The 20,605-nt window shown below is 34.2% G+C and overlaps 1 protein-coding gene across 3 annotated transcripts in view; it reads left to right on the plus strand.

Moving 5' to 3' along the window:
• Positions 1-20,605, plus strand: part of LOC145291325 (methylosome subunit pICln-like) — an 82,250-nt gene that overhangs the window by 53,687 nt on the left and 7,958 nt on the right. For 2 of the 3 annotated variants that reach the window (XM_080137072.1, XM_080137074.1), the window contains 2 exons: positions 14,375-14,491; positions 16,470-16,619. In XM_080137072.1, coding sequence (XP_079993198.1) covers positions 14,375-14,491; positions 16,470-16,619 — 267 coding nt within the window. Of the gene's footprint in view, positions 1-14,374; positions 14,492-16,469; positions 16,620-18,321; positions 18,520-20,605 lie in introns of those variants that run through there. The other variant, XM_080137073.1, reaches the window with a different exon arrangement.

The following is a 20,605-nucleotide window of genomic DNA, read 5'->3' on the forward strand; positions in this document are numbered from 1 at the left end:
AAAATAAGGAGAGAAACAAACGTCAATCGAAAATAAGGATGCCCTTCTGTGATTTTTGGAATATGACATCTAAATATAGATTATGCATCTTTTTTTGATAGGAGATAATGCTCGGCAAAAAATTAAGCTGTATAAGACGGTTACTTGGTTTTTTGGCTGAGATCAAAGTGTAGTATCTGTTCTTAGAAATAAAGCGGTTTAATCTTTCGCCCCCTCCTTCCACTAACTCATAATATGCCTCTCACCTTCCTCAAAAATATATAATTTTGGCTAAGATCAAAGTGTAGTATCTGTTCTTAGAATTAAAGCGATTTCATCCCCCCCCCCCCACTAAGTAAATATAAATTATGCATCTTTTTTTAATAGGAGATAATGCTCGGGAGAAAATTAAGCTGTATAAGACGGTTCTGTTCTTAGAATTCAAACTAATATACGAAAAATATATAATACGCATGTTTTTTTACTTGGTCTTTTTGATTAAGATCAAAGTGTAGTATCTGTTCCTAGGCCTGGGATGTGATCAAATACAATCACTCATATGTTTGTTTATTTACATTTTAAAACGCAGTAAAACGAATCTCGTTTCCTGTCTAGACATCTCTCTCTCCCTCTCTCTCTCTCCCTCTCTCTCTCTCACGCTGTTTGCGTGTCTCTCTCTCTCTCTCTCTCTCTCTCTCTCACTTCGTCTTCCTTATCCTAAAGTGTTACTAAAAAGGAAAATGGCGTCTCCCTTTGGTTTTTTTTTTTTTTAGTAAAAACATCGATGGTTAATGTTTTGTAGGTGTATTTTTTTTTTTTTTTACTTCACATTTTTTGCTTGCTATTTTTCTTTTAACCATCATATCTAATTATTTTTAACGTACTAAAACTTTGGTAACGTTCTCCTAACATGAAATTTTTGTATTTTGATGTGTATGATGTGTCTTTTTTACCGATAACGAAAGTCTCTATTCAATGTTTTCATAAACCTATCGCCATTACAGCTTGCATTACGTCAGGGTCACGTGACATGACCCAGCGTTTAATAAATTACATATAAATATCATTAAAATGTCACTTTTGGGGGGGGGCCCTGCAGAAAATCGATCAGCTGACCCACTTCTGATGGTCCTTTTGAGCTAATTTTTCGATATTTGTCATCCGAAGGATGGGGCTTTCATATGATACCAAGTTTGTTAATTTTTGTTGTTGTTTTTTTTTTTTGTTTTTTTTTTACATAAGCATCACCACATTATCAAGGCCCAGAGGCCATTCAAGGATAAGGGTTAAAGAGTGTACAGTAGAAATTGGACAATATAGTAATCATTAGTAATGAAAATTTGGTAAATTTTTCAACTTATATGGAACGGCTCATCAAGAACTTATTTACTTTAGACTTGAACACAACCATATTTGTAGTCAGCCGGAAAGCAGGAAAACGGAAGACAATTCCACAGGCGTGCAGTTCTAAGAAAGAAGCTTTGTTCATGGAATCTACGTTTAGGTTTAGGCACAGATAAAGAGTGGGGGGAATTATTGATAGTGTTTACAGCTAGACGAGTGTTTCTTGTGAAAGTTTGGCGAGGGGGGACCATAGATTGAAGCTCAGTCGAACACTTTCCATGAAAATAACGATACATCAGAGACAAACTCGCAACATCTCTTCTGTGAGATAGAGGTTGCAAGGAGGAGAAAAGGACATCTCCTACGAGGCTACGAAGTCTATTTTGAACTCTATCAAGGCAAGACAAGTCCTTTCTAGCAGCTCCTGCCCATATGTGGCAACAGTATTCCATCCTTGGACGTACCTGGCTCTTAGATAGAGAATAGCATCAGTAGTGAGATATTTACCGGATCGATAGAAAGATCCCACCATTTTTCCAGCGGCCTTGGCAACAGATTTGATGTACGTGTTCCATTTAAGATCAGGAGTAATGGTCAAGCCCAGAAGCTTGTCAAAACTTGAGGCCTCCTGAAGACGAGAGCCATTCATTTCAATTGATGCCAAATGTGGATTAGAATGTTGATGATGTAAAGAGAGAAGCTTGATTTTAGATGCATTAAAAGTAACCAGCCACTCCTTTCCCCATTGTACTACGTGCTCAAGATCAGAGGAGAGAGAATTGGAGAGAACTTGGTCGTTTACTGTCTTAGATGTGCTACCATAAATGGTAGTGTCGTCAGCATAAATGTCTACAAATGATGTAAGGATGTGATTTGGAAGATCAGGAAAAGAGTTGGGCCCAGGATGGACCCCTGAGGGACACCGGCATTAATACTGTGAGCTTCTGATTTTTGCCCCTCAACTACTACTCTTATGAACCTATCAGAAAGAAATGATTTAATAATTGAGAAGACTTTTCCAGCTATACCATAGCTAGCGATCTTATGAAGTAAACCTTTATGCCATACCCTATCAAAGGCTTTAGATATGTCAAGAGCAATTGCCCTAGAAAGATTGCCACCGTCGAGAGATTTGCTAATCCTATGCGATATAGCTGTAAGCACATCTGCTGTAGATCTAGCAGAACGGAAACCATAATGAGTGGCACTAAGAAGGTTATTTTTGTTGAGATGGTTGATTACTTCTGTATTTAACACAGATTCTAGCAACTTACTCATGACGCACAGGAGACTTATTGACCTGTACTGAGAGGGGGATGAGCGATCACCTGAATTCTTAAATACAGGGCATACTGATGAAATTTTCCAGGGAGATGGGAAACTATTCTCCTTAAGACAACGTTTAAACAGTTTTGTAAGTATGGATGCTAGTTCTGGTTGAAGTTTTTTGAGTACTATAATTGGAATATCGTCAGGGCCAGTTGCTTTACTGGAATCAAGGTTTTTGATTAGCTTGGCAACATCAAGTACAGATATACGTATATCACATAGCGTGTTTTCTGATACAGGAGGAAATATTGGGGGTTGGCGGCCTTGGTCGCAAAGGGTAGAATTAGCTGCAAAGTTCTTGACAAAGAGTTTGGCTTTGTATGATGCTGACGAGATTACCTCAGGTCCATTGATAATAGTTGGGATGGAGCACACGCTTCTGTTCAGGATTCTGTTTGCTATTTGCCAAAACTGGTGGGAACCAAGCCGCTGCTCAGCTACTTTGGACTTAACAGATTGAGCATACAACTGTCTTGCGTTCCTTATTACTTTCTTACAATGGTTGCTGGCAGTCCTGAAAACGGCTTTAGTTTCCATACGTCTATTACGTTTGAAGCAGTGGAAAAAGTGATTTCTGTGCGCAATGGCAGCAGCACATTCTGGAGAGAACCATGGCTGGCTGTTAGGTTTTTGCTGAAACTTTTTAGAGGGTATGAAATGGTCAATACCTACAATTAACCATTCAGTCAGGTCTAATACTATAGAGGACACATCCTTTTTAAACATGGAATGCAGAGGTAGATCAGATATAAATGTACGGAAGCTATCCCAGTCAGCCTTAGTGTATCGATATACTGTACGATGGAGAGGTACGTCTGGGGACTTATTACATTTCATTTTTATCTTAATTGATACAACAGAGTGGTCGGAAGATCCAAGAGGAGACAGAACAGAAACTGAACATAGTTCAGGGCAAGTTGTGAGAAAAAGGTCTAGTAGGCTCGCATACTGGCCGTCATTGTCGGGCACACGGGTGGGTTCCTGAACAATCTGAGTGAGGTCATAGGCAATGGCTAAATCATGACAGAACCTCCTCTCATCATCGGTCTTGTTTGAGTGGGTCAACCATTCGACGTTGTGAACATTGAAGTCTCCACATACGTGAATGTTAGCTGAAGGATAAGCAGATAGGACTTGGTCAATTTTCTCAGATATGCTTTGAAAGATAGTAACTCCGCTGTTGTGATAGAGAGTAAATATAAATGCAGTAGTGTGAGCTAAAGCAACCCGGAAGCACACATAGGGTAAGTTAGGATCTTCCCTGGAGATGTTTCTCCCACATGGAAAGCTATCTTTAATATAGGCACATATTCCATGCCCATGGCGATCTTGGGGGTCAGATTTAGAAGTTAGAGTATCCTGTAATTGCAAACTCTTCTAGGGAAATAGCCTGTCCAATGCCAGTTTCACTTAAAAATAAAAGGTCTGGTTTAGTCTCCTGTAATTGGATTTAAACCTCTGGAAGGTTAGAACGAAGACCCTTGATGTTGGAGAAGGAGACATGGTAGTAGGGGTCTACGTTGGAAGTTGGAGAACCGGGTTTAATCGTGTATTTTTTCTTGAAACTTGTCATGATGAAATTTTGGAATTTGTGAACTAGGTCGTCAGATTTACTTAGAGCAGGACAGAGAGGGGAAACTAAGAGAGAAAAAGAAACGAAGAATTTTTTTTTTTTTTTTTTTTTTTTGTAGCTAATGATAAGGTGAAGCCGTAACAATTACCCACTAGTATGGCATCGAGAGGCCCCACCAGAAGCTACTGCATGGTCCAGATTCCATTCACCAAATGGCAATACAGCAGCCCAATACTTTGCACCTGCTGATAGGACAGCCTCCTTAGTGGTTAATCCAAGGTTCGGGTCCCTGACTATCAGGCGGATAACGTCAGCCCAGACAAAACGTTTACCTCCAGCACCCTTACTAGTGACATGGCTACAAGGATAGACATAGAAACAGAAAATTTCCACCAACTCTGCCAACTGTTCGCGCAAAATACTGCCAACCTAGAAAACAGCTTTTTCCTTTAGATTCCCCTCTCACGAACTAAAAATGAGTACAATTAGGTAATCTATTTTTGCAATCAACTCGGTAGATAAATAAACATTTATGGACGAGAAAAAAAGCTAGCATTTAATACAACACAAATACATAAATTAAATACTGAAATAAAATGTAGTTATTAATATTTGAATCTAAAAATAAAAAGTGCGAATTAGTATAGAAATCACTTATCTCAAAAACACTTCCGTCTCCAAACTGCAAACTAGTGAAGAATTTAACTTTTAATAGCGTTCAGAAGATTTTTTTTTTTAAATTAACCATTAAAAGAAAAGCGTGATTTTATTCTGAACTTTAACTAGTTACGTTTTAAGAAACTTACGATATAAAAGAAAAGCAGATGGGGGGGGGTCTTCCGAAGTTAGTTGGTGACGTTATAAGTAATTGCGAGATAAGATGGAAGCCAGAAATTAGGGGTGGGGGACTGAAAATGATAATATAATGGATTGATTATACAATATTTAAGATCAACTCGATAGATAAACATTTATGGACGAGAAAAAAAGGTAGCATTTGTCTGTCAAAAGTTTTTAGCAGACATACAAACACACACACACATTTTCCCTTTTATATATTAGACTAGCGGGGGGTACCCGGCATTGCCCGGGTGTTTGTAGGTGTGTGTATGGGGGGGGTTATTAATAACCCTGCTTAAATATTATAAAAAAAGACGATGTAAAAAAAAAACCCAAAACCAAAACGGGGAAAAAAATGGCATAAATAAACCTGTGTATGGGGGAGGGGTAAACTAAAGAATAAGCGAAGTAATAGAAAAAAACGTTTGATCGGGAGGAGGGATTGAACTCGGAAGCTTTGAGGCAGAGGTGGAAACCAATGCCAAGTACTTAACGGTCTCGACCACGAGTGAGAGTAGTTGATTAGCGTGTTAAGTTAAAGCTAAAAGAGGTTTGATTGACAGGACGACGCTAAATGAGGTCATCACACGATCGTTATTTTTAGTTTTCACTTCACCCCAGATGATAGTGGGAAGGGGGGAAAGCAGAGCAAAAGCCGAGAAGCCAACGTTTTTCACTGTGGGGGGTACCCGGTGATGCCCGGGTGTCTTGAGGTAAATCAAAACTCCGGGGGGGGGGGTTAAATAATAAAAAAAAATGTTTTGACAGGTGAGTATGAGAATCGAACCCGTACCCTTGAGTTGGAAATCAATGTGTGAAAAAAAAAACCGTGCTACGTTAACCATTTAGCTACGGCGACAGACAATGTTAAGCAGGTTATTTAACTATAAAAAGAGGCGTGCGCAATAAAAGTTAACTTTGACCTAATTAAGAAGGTCAAATAGAAGTCACAGAGTGTTTGGGTTTGTTTACCCAAATTTAACTGTTTCTTCCCCCAACAGATATTGGGAGGGGTGTCTGATCAAAGCTGATTGCTTCTGGACGTTTTTCCCGGCGCAATGCCAAGAAGACGTCGTTTGAGTTTAGTTTCACATATTTATACTAAAAAGCCCAATCAACACGCGAGAAGCCAAAATAGCAATAATTTTGTAAAAATCGACGTAAATAAATCTATACGCTACGTGCTTTTCTAATTCCTAGATATTATTATATAGGACCCATATACACAGTTTTAAGCGATAGTAACAACCCCGGGAGCGCGTGCGAAAGAAGCCTTTTGAAGACATACACGAAATGATCACACACATTTTGCCTTTTATATATATATAGACTAGCGGGGAGTACCCGTCGTTGCCCGGGTATTTGTAGGTGTGTGTATGAGGGTGGGGGTAATTAATAATACTGCTTAAATATTATAAAAAAGACGATGTAAAAAAAAAAATCCAAAACCAAAACGGAAAAAAATGGCATAAATAAACCTGTGTAGGGGGGGGGGTAAGCTAAAGAATAAGCGAAGTAATAAAAAAAAAACGTTTGTGTCGGGAGGAGGGATTGAACCTGGAAGCTTTGACGTGGAGATGGAAACCAATGCCAAGTACTTAACGGTCTCGACCATGAGTGAGAGTAATTGATTAGCGTGTTAAGTTAAAGCTTATAAAGCTAAAAGAGGTTTGATTGACAGGACGACGCTAAATGAGGTCATCGCAGGATCATTATTTTTAGTTTTCACTTTCCCCAGATGATGGTGGGAAGGGAGGGAAAGCAGAGTGAAAGCCGAGAACCCAACGTTTTTCACTGTATTTATACTAAAATGCAGGACAAACCGGGCACAAAGCGAAATAGCGCGAATCTCATAAAAGTCGACGTAAATAAATCTAGAGATGACCCGCGTTCCCAAATCCTACATATTATGATATAGGACCCATATAAACAGTTGTAAGCAATAGTAACGAACCCGGGAGCGTGTGTGAGAAAAGCCTTTTGAAGACATACACGAAATGGTCACACACATTTTGCCTTTTATATATATAGACTAGCAGGGGTACCCGGCGTTGCTCGGGTGTTTGTAGGTGTTAAATAAAAAAGAACCCGGGGGAGGAGGGTAGGATCGAACCTGAAGCCCTGAGGTGAAGTTTGAAAATAAAATTGGCCAGCCAGAATGAGTTAGTGAAAGATGTTTGAAAGTCGTCGAGCATTACGACGACGATGTAAGCATTGTTATAAGCGAAGTAAGAAAAGAAAAGAACGTTTTAATTAAGCGGGGGGGGGGGGGTAATCAAAACATAAAAAAAAAGGTTTTAGCAGACACACAAACATACATGCATACATACACACAAACAAACATACATACATTTTCGCTTTTATATATATAGACTAGCAAGGGGTACCCGGCGTTGCCCGGGTGTTTGTAGGTGTGTGTGAAAAAAAAACAGGTGTCCATTAAAAAAAAAACGAAGCCTTGACGACGTGCAGTTGGAAAATAGTAAAGTGTGAAAAAAAAACAGGTGCGCGTTTTTGATTGACGTGACGGCGATAGCTATTCAGCAGTTAGCATTTTGTGCGGGACAGTGTTTAATGAGGTCAATAAATAGGTTTGTTATTTTTTTAAAAACTCGCTCCCTGTTTATTAAGGGGAGCGTCTTGTCTCAAAATGAAACCTACCGTCTGATATGACGAAGTCGACATTGACCAAACGTTACTTTGCTCTCTAGAGATCACTGGCTTTCGGCCAGTGATTGGTCAAGTTTCGCTTTTTTTTATACCGAAAACCGAATGTAATGCGTGCCGATGCGGGAAATGTCGAATAATTAACGTTTGAAAGTCAATAAAATTAAATAGACAGGCGAGCTCCGTGGTTAACTGTAAGATATTACAATTTATAGATGATATAAAAAGTTTTAAGAAGTTGTGAACCGAGCGAGCGCTTTTCTGAAAGAAGCCTTTTGTGGACATCGAGGAAAAGCATATATACATACATTTTCGCTTTTATATATATAGACTAGCGAGGGGTACCCGGCAATGCCCGGGTGTTTGGGGGGGGGGTTAAAAAAAAAAAAGTAAGTATGAGGATCGAACACGAACCGTTGAGGCAAAGTTGTAAATTAAAGTGTGATGGGAAAAAAAAAAAACGTGCGATGTTAACCATTGTCCCACCGCGAGATGCTAACGGAAACACGTTTGAATTTATTTAATTAGTTGGATTTAGCAGGTGCCCGTTTTAAATGAGGTCAAGTTTTGACTGCGAGATAGTATTCATTTACTGCTGAACGCTTTTTTTTTTCCCCCTGAAGATGTTATAGGAAAAGGACTAACCCACATGCGGCGAGCAACAAATATTGAATATTTATCTTCCCGAAATCGACCAAATTAAATAGACAGGCGAACTTCGTTGTTAAGTGTGAGATATTGTGATTTGTATGTGATATAAAAAGTTTTAAAAAGTTGTGAACTGACCGACCGCTTCTCTGAAAGAAGCCTTTTGTAGACACACAGAAAAAGCGAACACACATACATACATACATTTTTGCTTTTATATTTATAGATAGATACTAGCGAGGGGTACCCGGCATTGCCCGGCTGTTTGGAGGGGTGTGTGTTTTTGGGTAAATGAAAACAAAAATCGTTGGCAGGGTGTTTGCTTTAAAAAAAAAAAAACGAAGCCTTGACGCGCAGTTGGAAAATAAAGTGTGAACAAAAACGACATTTAACGGCAGGTGCGCGTTTTTCACAACTTAATGACGTCAACTGTTCGCTTCTTTCTTTATACGAAAAAGTCGAATCGACGTGCGGCAATTGAAAACTTGAATATTTAAGTTTTGTAAGTCGGGCAAAATAAATACACATGTGACGCTAGTTTGTAACTCGTACATATTTCTTGGACATACACGAGAACGCGCACGCACACACACACACAAACATTTTCGCTTTTATAGATGGCTTCCTCAGACAAAATGCACCTACATTAATGTTCCATTTTGTTTTTTTCTTCTCTTTTGTAAAACTTATGTTATGCAAAACCAAAAACAGAAACAGCCCCCTTCCCCATCTCTCCCCTCCCCTACTTCCCAACCCCGTTCATGGGGCATTAGAATACACTGATTAGCTCCTAGCAGAGGGTAAAAGTCCCTCAATGGGTCCACGTTTTTGCTGTCGCTGGCGACCCATGACACTTTGGAACGGAATCCTGGTGTTTGAGGGTTGTAGAGGATAGAAACACCACTTTGGTCCTTACCTTGGCTAGACAGGCGGTCAGAGAGGCCCGTTCCAATCAATCAGCTGGTCACTTCCAGCTCTAAATCTGACAAACATAACAAGAAAATACACTCATGCTCCCTACATTATATAGCATTACAAGTTGATTTTTTATTTTTAGATAGCTGTTATTTTATCTACTTGCATGAAAAGAGCTATGTAAAAAAAAAAAATGCTTAAAACCGTTTGAATTATGCAAATACCATCAGTAGGTCAAAAGTTACGAGAATTTTAAATGCCAAAATTTATGCTTTTCAGTGGATATTTTTCTTTAGAAAAAGTCGGCTAAATTACGGACCTCAACATTTCAAAAAATTTGGTAATTTCTCCACCATTTATTTATTTTTCAAGTTATTCTCATGAAACTTGGAACTCGTATGTAAAATTGTTCTTTCTGATTATGCAAGTCAAATCTAAATCGGCTTTACCATAAGCCATGAATTATAAATTCAGATGTACAAATTTCAATTTTTTTTAATTGGTGCATAATATCATACAGTGAGTGTCAATTTATGAACAAAAGTAAGTATTATAGTGGTATTTAAATATAGCTTTATTGAGAATAGTCATTTTCCTGCTTCCCACAAAAAGAAAGCTTAATCTTTTGTTTAGCCTAAAGAGCATTCATGGCCGGTATTTACTTATATATTATTATTTACTACACCCCTCAAAGAAAAAACATTGAGTAGATATGAATTAATCTCGGGAATAAATCAAATAAAATTTTTCATATAGATTTTGGATTTCTGTAAAAGATGGAAATTCCCATAGTCGACCAGAACTTATGCATTTTGGGACCAGTCCAATTTTCAGTTTTGTAAATCCTCTCTATCTGGGGTAAAATATACCCCTAATTTTCTGAGATGCAACCATAAATCGTACTCTACATTAATCCTCGATGTAAATTTCACAGTGCCAGGATACCAGTAATCCTGACAAGCAACAACTATATATTCACCAGTTGATGGTAATTTTTGTCATTTCTATTCTGTTGTTTTACTGAAAATTCATTTATGTAAACAAAGAAATATGGTAATTTTTCACCTTAACATTTAAAATGATTACTTCTATAGGTTTTAGGGTATGCTGAAAACGAATATCGCATTTAAATTTTCTGCAAATAAGTAGTTTTCCGTATATTAAGCAATGTCATTTCTTATGTTATCGCTGGTGACCATCTTCGTACGTGCAAGCGCAACCCCGAGAAACTATGCACAAACGCGCATACCAAGATGGCACCAGCAATAATGTAAGAAATTACATTGCTTAATATTCAAAAAGCTACTTATTTGCGGAAAATTTAAATGCGATATTCGTTTTCAGCATACTCAAAAACCTTTAAAGGTAGTCATTTTAAATGTTAAAAAAAAAAAACAGGTTTGTTTTACAGATTTGAAAAAATGGTCTTGAGAAAGAGTTAAAAATAAATTAAAGTTTCCCAATCTCTTTTTTATTTAATTGTTAGGTGAAAGTACAGAATAGTTAACAAAAAAACACCTTTCCTTCCCCATATTAAGAACGGGTTTCTAAATAATATTATTTCAGCATGGTAGCATAAGTGCACAAGTATCTTTTTATTTTTTTTGACCATTAAAAAACACAATTTTACATTAAGTACAAATAAGTTTAACGCATGTACTTAGTACATTTTGTTTTTTAACGCTTTTAGTACATGTGTACTAAAAGCGTTAAAAACAACAAAATAGTATTGTTTGGAAATCAAATTTGAAAAACTTGAAAATAATTTTTTTAAATTGACGAACTCAATAAAAATGACTAGTCTAGTAATACAGTTTTCTATTTTTAAGACAATACGTTAGTCAGATCAGCACATGACGTGCTTAGCGACCGTTTTTCTGTAAGCAGATTTGATTTCTATAAATGATAACATTTTAAAGAAAATTCCACACAATTAATATTAATCAAATATTTGCATATTATACATGAAAATAATTCTGAAACTATTATCTATATGAAAATGGATGATATATACTGATTTCTTATCAATTTTGAAATATTCTTCATCAACTTTGCTTGGTCGTAATTTTGCTTCCTGTGGTTGTAAAAATCAAAATCAAGCACCAGTAGAGATGGACTTCTTTGTTTATATAACCTGTAAAATTTCAGCCATATCCAATCAAATTTAACCCTGTGCATATGTCTCCAAACATAACATATGAAATGTAAACATTGAAAAAACTGTTTTCCTTTTAGTTGTCATCATTTCTTACGTGTTTTTTTTTTTTTTTTTTTTTTTTTTTCATTTTAACCTTGGAGCATAAAAATATTGAACGCATAAAAGAAAAATAAATTAACATCATTGCAATGCTTATTCTATTCTCTTTTCATCAATGTAATTCTTTTAAAAATTGACCAACAAATAAAAAAGATATGACTTGTTGAAGCACATTAGGTATGTAATATTGCCGATGTCCACGAAAATAAAGCATATGCTTGTAATGCTACATTATACACTAAACGGATTTAGTAAGCGGTGACTCATGGGTCAATCAACTTGCTAGATACATGGATTTAACACAACTGGAAAACTGATATTCTTACTAAAAAGAGGCTCTAAATAGACTTAGCGAAAATGGACGAAATACAGGTGCTTGGATCCACCATCGAGAAAAGTATACCCCTCCTGTATCCCTGTTGTTGTTGGTATGAATGCCCCCCCCCCTGAAATTTACATCCCAAATCCACTCAGGTGTCATAATTGTCAACAACACGGACACCATAGAGACTGGTGTACATGATCCCCAATCTGCATGAGATGTGGAGATAATACGATACACAATGACTGTCAAAAGCAACCAAAATGCGTTAACTGCCATCAAGACCATAACGCAAGTTCCATGGGATACCAAAAATGGAAAAAAGAAAAAGAAATTCTAAAAATAAAACACAAAAAACATAACTTTTCAAGAAGTCTTGTAGAAAACACGCTGATATAACAAAAATATACAGTCTACCGATGAACGAAATAATACAACAAAAACAAATTCTTCCAACATCAAAATCGAAAACGACCCTTGTTTGAAACTTGAAAATACAGAAATTCCCATTGTAGACGAATATAAATTCCTAGGTTTGATATTTGATAAAAAAAAACTGACATTCATCCCCCACCTGAAGAACCTGAAAACAAACCGCAATAAAAGACTGCAGCTGCTGCACGTTATAGCTCACACAGAATGGGGTGCAGACTAAAACACCCTTCTGAAACTATACAGATCAAAACTTGACTATGCATGTTTTATTTATTGGTCGGCTAGAAGAACTTACTTACGATCTGCCATGGAGGGCCGAGACTCGTACTCGGAGCCTTCAGGATGTCCCCAATGGAAAGTCTTCTCGTAGAGACCAATGAGATACCAGCAGATATAAGGAGCTACAAATTAGCTACCTAATACTACACTAAACTAAAATCACGTCAAAACAATCCTGCATACAATGTCACGTTCTATCCAAGATACAGTGAACCATTCGAAGCAAAAGAAAAAGCTATAACACCCTTCAGCCTATGAATTTTATAAGAATCACAACAGGACAGTATGCACAGCTGTTCTAAATGGAACAACCCACTAGAAGGCACTACCAACTGAAAGCTCCATTTTCACTGCAGAAGTCCGTGCTATCGACCTTGCTCTCAACATCCTAACAAAAAACAAGCACAAGAAATTTATAATTTTTTCAGATTCATTCTCTGTTCTATCATCATTGAAGAATATAAAGTTCGAGAATGACTAATCACCAAACTTTTGAACAGATTAAACTTGATGATTACTCACAAAGAGGTGATCATGTGCTGGATTCCAAGCCACATCAGAGTGAAAGGAAATGAAAGAGCAGACTTGGCAGCCAAATCAGCTTTAAACCTAAACTCTGAACCCATCAATATTCCTTACACAGACTTAAAATACAAAACCAATAAACTGTTTTATGCAAAATGGCAACAGCGCTGGAATAATAACACAAATAGCAAGCTCTTCCAGATTAAACTCACCTTGGGAGAATATAGACCATCCCCACAGAAATCAAGAACAAGTTGTTATAGCCAGAACACACATTGGCTAAACAAACCTTACTCACTCCTACATGCTCAGGCAAGAGTAACTACCACAATGCCTAACATGTCAGAAGACCTGCACAATAAAACATATCTTTGTGGAATGTGGAGCCTATGATACCGCGAGAAAACACTACCTAAAATTCAACAATATGAAAGACATTTTTAAAAACACCTGCACGGACAACATTCTCATTTCTGAGAGAGATCAAACCATACTTAAAAATATAGCATCAAGCCCTTCCAAAAAAAACTTTTAATTAAAACAGATAACCTTGTCCCCATCCAATAAAAAAAAAAAAAAAAAAAACTAAACAAACATACTGAAACAAATAAATAAAACAAATCAAAATGATCTTTAGCATTAAATAACCCAACAAAGGTTAATATGCTGGTTAAATAAAGAAACCAACCAACCAATCATTTCGAACACATATCAAAGAACCTACTGTTGATTTTATATATCAGGCCTTTCGGCTTGTGTGGTAATAAAACGTCTTAAATGCACTTGTGATGTTAGACTAAGTTTGTGTAAATATTATCAGATTTTTTCAATTCTATTTACTTATCGAAGACATTCCAATGTAAGAATACTGTCAGATACATAAAGTATATTTGTGTGAAATTTCATAAATATAAGCCCAGCCATTTCTTCAGTCCATTGGAAACAAACTCGCACACAAAGTTCCTTTTATATAATAGTAAATAGATTAGTCAATATCATAAGCAAACATTTGTTTGAATTTAGATTGGAGCATTACGTTTATGGTTACAAAATATAATAAAAAAGACTAATTTTGAATAAACAAAACAGTTTCTAAGTCAAACTGTTATTAAACATTTCTAAATTGTTTGAATCTGTTAAATTATTAACTTTACAAATTTATTTAAATATTACCAAGTTATAAATTTAAAACCAAACTTTCTGTTAATAATGGAGCTATGTAGAGTGACTATTTAATTTGGAATTTCTTTCTCTTTTATAGTGAATCCAATATTCCAGGCAATGTCAACATGTTCTGCTCTTCATCCAGATGAAAGCCAAGCAACAGATTCTGAATTTGAAGATGTTGAAGAGGATGATGAGGAGGAAGGAGACGATGGTTAGCTTTTATTCATTTCTCTGTTAGCAACTTCACATCAGATCTTCCATAAGTTTACATCTTTTTTTGATTAGAAAGTGATTCCAATTTTTAAAAAGTTCTTCAGATCTAAAACTGTTTTCCACATGGCATTTCTGATACAAAGAAAATCATCATTCAGCTCAATGTCTGTTTTACATGCTGACTTTTGTTGAACGGGTTTTAGAAATAACTCTGTTATTTAAGATATATTTTTTAACTGTTAGCTATACTAATCGGCCCATTTGGCATAGTGGTAAGTGTTCGCTAATGGGTCGGGAGGTCCGGGTTCAATTCTTGGTTGAATTTGTCTTTCTATTTTTATCTGTAACCAATTTGTGCATGATGTAATGAATACCTGTTGTAGACTGGAATCTGCTATACCTAATTATTGATAAAAACTAAATACTTTTAAATAATAGTAAGTAAATAAATATTTTTTATAATGGCTACAAAAAGATTTTCAGTTTTTTAAATTCAAAAACAATGTTTGAAAATATCATTCTTGATAGAATGTGTATTTTTATTTATTAGAGTTAGGCAATCGTGAAAATCTTTACTTTTTAATGCATTTTTGTACTCCCTCCCCATTAAATGCAAAGGAATTAAAACTTTTTATGATAGTTAAAACTGTCTGACTAAAAATACACAAATTGAAAGGGAAATGTTATTAATTTTATTAAGAAATTGAAATATTGATAGTCCTATAGATAGAATACTGGGTACATGTGATATCTTTTAGAAATCAAGAGGATATACATTCATGATAAAATTTACTCATTATGGTAAGGAGCAAAACTGTTCACACAGTTACATTTATACTTTTGGCAATAAGTTAGTTGCTTAATATTGCAAGACTCATTTATTATTGAACAAATAGAATTTTAACAAATTTCACAGGAATTTCTAAGAGGGTTTCAACAACTTTCTGAAAGAACTTGATGAATTTTATCCTTTCTTTCGCAGTAATATTATCTTATGTATTTTAATAAATTATTTGGGGTCTTGATTTATAGGACTTTATGGGTTAATACTATTTGTAGCTTCATTAAGCCTTGTGGTATTGGTTGATATTAGTGTTTTGGTATTTAATGAATAAGCTGAATTGGATTCACTTGATTTGGAGTAGATAAACCGGTGTTGTGCATTTTTTTTTTTTTTTTTTTTTTTTTTTTTTTTTGACAAAACTATCAACTATGCTAGTTTTATAAATTAAACATTTTTTTATTCAATTTCACATTGCATTGCATCTGCTTTTTAAAAATCTTTTTAATTCAAATGGGGAGGCAGTAAACCAAATCTAAGAAATTATTTCAGAACTAGTAGGAGCCATGGAAATTCCAAAGAATGAAAAACATACTTAATCAACAAATGTTTTCATAAAGCTAATATTTTCTAGATAGCACAAAAAAAAAAAAACAATACTATTTTTGGTGACAAAACTTTAAAAAAAGGCCAAATTTGTGAAATTTGACTTTAAAAAGGACAATTTTGCAACCCTAGACAAGAATATGAGAATGACCTCCCTTTGTTTTAGCCTCATTTTCGCATACTGAAAGCATAATGTATAATTATAAAATATTATTCAAATGACTGCTTTCTTGTGATATAATTCAGGGATGACCAGTTACGGTTTAATATGTTTATAAAAGCAATGTTGCTGACACATTACAGTATCATCTAAAATCATGTCGATATTCTTGGTGAGTTATGCTTAACACCAGCCGTTTTATCAAACGTGTAATAAAGAGAGCTTAGTGTCTGCTTTAAGCATAGAAAATCAGTTTGTTTAATTGGTTACAAATTTTTGACACTTTGGTTGGCCACTCAAAAGAATGGGTTTAGTATGTAATACTTTCTGAAATATAAACTTTTTTTTTCTTTTTAGTTGGAGTTGAAAATCTTTGAAATAAAACTATTCATCATTAACTAAAAAAAAAAAAAAATTGTATTTTTCCAGATGGAGATCCCGAATATTATACAAGTGCCACTGGACTTGCAAATCTTTCCATCCAGGGACAAGATAACTTTGCTCGCTTGGAAAACCTGTTTGATGGAAGTGGAGATAATCCCACCATCACATCCTCTAATGGAGTCACTAGGATTTCCGGTATGGGAAGATTTTTTTTTTTTTTATTTCTCTGCAGCCTTCCATATCATTTTCTTACTATCCTCAATAATTTTATATGGGTTTCCTTGCATGTTTTGGATTTTTTGACATTACACACTTTCTGCATGATTACCTGTTTGTATTCAACCATTATGCATCAGGCAAAAGAGAAAGCTAATATATTTTCATCTTCATTGTTCAAAAATCATGTCCAAACTAACTTAAAATTACTCTATCCCTCTTTCAGCAGAGATCCAAGAATGTATATTTATAAAAGAAAGGGATTAAAAGACTAAATGAGAAAAAAGGTTGATCTCCAAGTGATTATACTGTGCAACTTCTAATACACTTTAAAACTATTTTTTAATAACATAAGACTTGTCTGTAACAGACAAGGATTTTGGATTACCAGGACCATTACACCTCCCTACATAAAAAAATTTTATTTAGAGAAAACTCCATTTTTTTGTTATTTTAATTTTTTTTTAAACAAATTATTCTTTTGTAAATTGGAATCATTGCAGTCTCATCATCACTGATGATGAGAATCCTTAAAGATGGTTGGCTTAAGCTTGATGTTTAAATGGTGTTTGTATAACAGCACATTTTCCAGTCGTAATTTCATGTCATTTTTTTGTGTGCAAGTTTAATTTTGGTCAATACACTGATTATGGATTGTGTAAATGAAGACAATTTTTTGAACAGATGTTTTTGTGCAAAGCTGGTTGGAACTGTTCTGGCAAATATTTGTTTATCTGTGAAAGGTATTTTGTTCATTTGTGGGTCACAAATCACCAACCTCCATGTCCTGTTGAACAGTAAGCTTTGCTAATTTGGATGGACAAAAAATATAAAGAGGGGGGGGGGTCTTCTTATAAACTCTCCTTCTCAACATGTGTAAGTTTGATAAATCGGATTTTTCAAATCTGCTATTTATCTGAAACTAACAATTTCATTTTTTTTTCTTTCAGATAATTTTATTTGGAAACTAATTCAATTTCAATTCAATACTACATCTGCATTTTTAAACTTTTCTTAATTGTTTTTATTTAAATACATATCAATAATTTTTCTTGAAAGAAATTGAAAAAAATTCAGCAAAAATTTTGGGTTTCAATTCTGAAGCAAATCCATTAGTCACCTGTTTTTATTTTTATAAGTTGAAGTTGTAACTCTCCTCTTGACTACCAGGACTTGGGACATCATTAACAAAAGGCTCTTCCCAAACTTACCCAACCCCCTTTCTTCTATGTTCTCATCTGAAAGTTGAAAAGTGATCCCATACTCTAAAATCTTTTTAATTACTATTTTATAGTAAAAAAGAAATATCTTAATTGTTTTGGTAAAAAAGTTATCCATTTTTCTCATGTTTTCAGAAACCATATTAAAAATTTCCTTGCAGTTAAAAAATGTTAGACTGTTCAGCTTAACATTTTTGCCATTGAAATGTAAAATAAAGTTTTATTAAAATAAAAAATGTTATAATTCATAGAACATTTATTTAGAAAATATGAATTTTCCATTTTTTTGTTACATTTACTTGGAAATAAAATTTTACTTTAGACTTTGGATGCAGAAGCAGAAAATTTGTCCAACATTAACTGCTGAACTTTTCTTTGATTTTTCTTAATTTCATTGATTATCAACACCATTAGAATTTAACTTAATTGTTAATTATTGAAATTTTTTTCTATCGCTTAAGTTGAGAGCAGCAATGGCAATTCTGAAGAACAATCCATGGAAACTGGACAATTTGATGATGCAGATTCTTGAAGTATCATGCTGTAACCATTATATCACCTTTGGACTTCCATATATAAAAAATTTTGCCATTAGCAAAATCATTTTATTTATATTTCATTTTTATATTTTCATGAATAAAATGACGTTAAAACTCGAACTATTATGACCTTCTTGTGTACACCTGCATCTATTTTCACATTCAAACAAATGTTTACCTACCATGCTGTTTTGTTAGGTATATATATTTTTTTAAATTTCAATAAAAAAAAACTCTAAAACATTAGAATGAATTTCAAATTTTAACATGATTGTATTGCATTGAATTCAGAATTTTTTTTTTTTTTTTTTTTTTTTTTTTTCAAGCAGATTGATTTCCACCAAATCTCTACAGCTCTAATTTTTTTTTCATGGCTCGATTTTTCTTTGTGTTTCTTTCTCTTTTTTTTCCTTCCACCTTGATTTATTTTGCTTTGGGGGAGGTGCACCTTTTCCATTAGCCTCCTTCATGATTGACAGGTTTCAAAAAGATACCTGCATCAAATTTTGTTACATCTAATGGAAGAAATATGAATTACAGTACATGTGGACAGATTACAGTAGGCTGAAAAAAAAAAGTCCATACACTACAAACTTGTTTAGAATTTAAAAACCCTGCAGAATCAAATATTTTAATTACTTATTTTTCAACATTTGCACATGACACCAATGTTTCTTTTTTTGCATATGATTTACTTAGTTGTTGATATATTTGTATGTTTAGGATTTATTCTTGAACTAACTGATCATTATGAACGCAGCTACTTGGGCAATGTGGTCTATAATTGGTTTTATTCAAAAAGGGTGTGAAAGACTTTTCTGAAATTTTTAACATGTATAAATATTCCTCAAATTTTAGTTTCTTTAGGAAATGTTAACATTCAAATATACCAAATCTTTTTGAGACAAAAATTGTGCAAAACTTTTGTCACTTGTTAAAAGGAAAGTTCTTAATAGCAGGTGATCGATAGTCGTTCACAATTGTACAAGATTTTTTGCTTATTATTTAGGCTTGTTTGGGATGATAATCGTTAATCGTAAGAATCGTGTATTTTGGGGGAATCGGAATCGCATTGTTAAAAAATGAACTGTTTGTTTGAAGTGAGATTAATGCTGTGAAAAATTTATGATAAAAACGTCGGTTTGGCTACACTTTATTGCCAAAACTGGAGACGCCATTTTATTTCACGCACCTGTCTTTGAAATCCAAGGGAGAAATTAGTATTTCAAACTATGATTGAAGTTAGAAATAAATGACAAAATAATTAAACTAGATATTAATTACTTCCGAAAAGAACTATGAAAAAAAAAGTAAATAAAGAAAGTGAAAGAGAACATATATCCGTGATTGTTTAATTGGAAATGTTTCAATTTAATTAATGAAAACAGAAAGTTTTTCATGAAACGTGTGTGTGTGTATATATATATATATATATATATATATATTATTAAAAACAGAAAATGAAAATGACATTCATAATTGTCTAAACTGGGCGAGCGCCATTTGAAAACCAAAACATTTACTGTATAAAAATTTATCAATATAATTGTAAAAACATTTCTTGAAAAGTTTGCGTAAGAAAATATAATTTTAATGAAACAATTTTGTAATGAAATCAACATTGGATTTTTATAAAATAGTCCCCCCCTCCCCCAACAGATAAATAATTTTAATGAAACATTTTTTGAATTAAAGCAACTTTAAAAGGTCAACAACAAATTAATTTAAATGAAACCAAAAAATCATTATCTAGTTTAATTTTGTTATTTATTTCATGCTTCGGTCAGTTTAAAATACTGATTTCTCCCTTGGATTTCAACGACAGGTGCGTGAAATAAAATGGCATCTCCAGTTTCGGCGATAAAGTGCAGAAATAAGTCATAGAACTTTTCATAATATATTTAATATGATGTACAAGAATTTTATTAACTACTTTAAAGGTAATCTTTATTTATCTTAATGAGTTTTTTTTTTATTTCGTCACATACATAGGCGCTGTCTGTCTGTTTCGAAACTTTGAGGCCCAATCATATCGTTTTTGAAATTCCCTTAATTGTATTTCCACTTTTTCTCTGTACCAAATTTTTGATTATATAATGGTATATTTCAAAATAGGAATTCCACAGGAATCGGAATCATACATCAACATTTTCCTGGAATCGGAAAAAATTTAGGAATCTTCCCAACACTATTGTTCATCTGACAT

Source organism: Euprymna scolopes, chromosome 12 (assembly GCF_053919585.1).
Source record: "Euprymna scolopes isolate OS-2025 chromosome 12, ASM5391958v1, whole genome shotgun sequence".
Lineage (NCBI taxonomy): Eukaryota > Metazoa > Mollusca > Cephalopoda > Sepiida > Sepiolidae > Euprymna > Euprymna scolopes.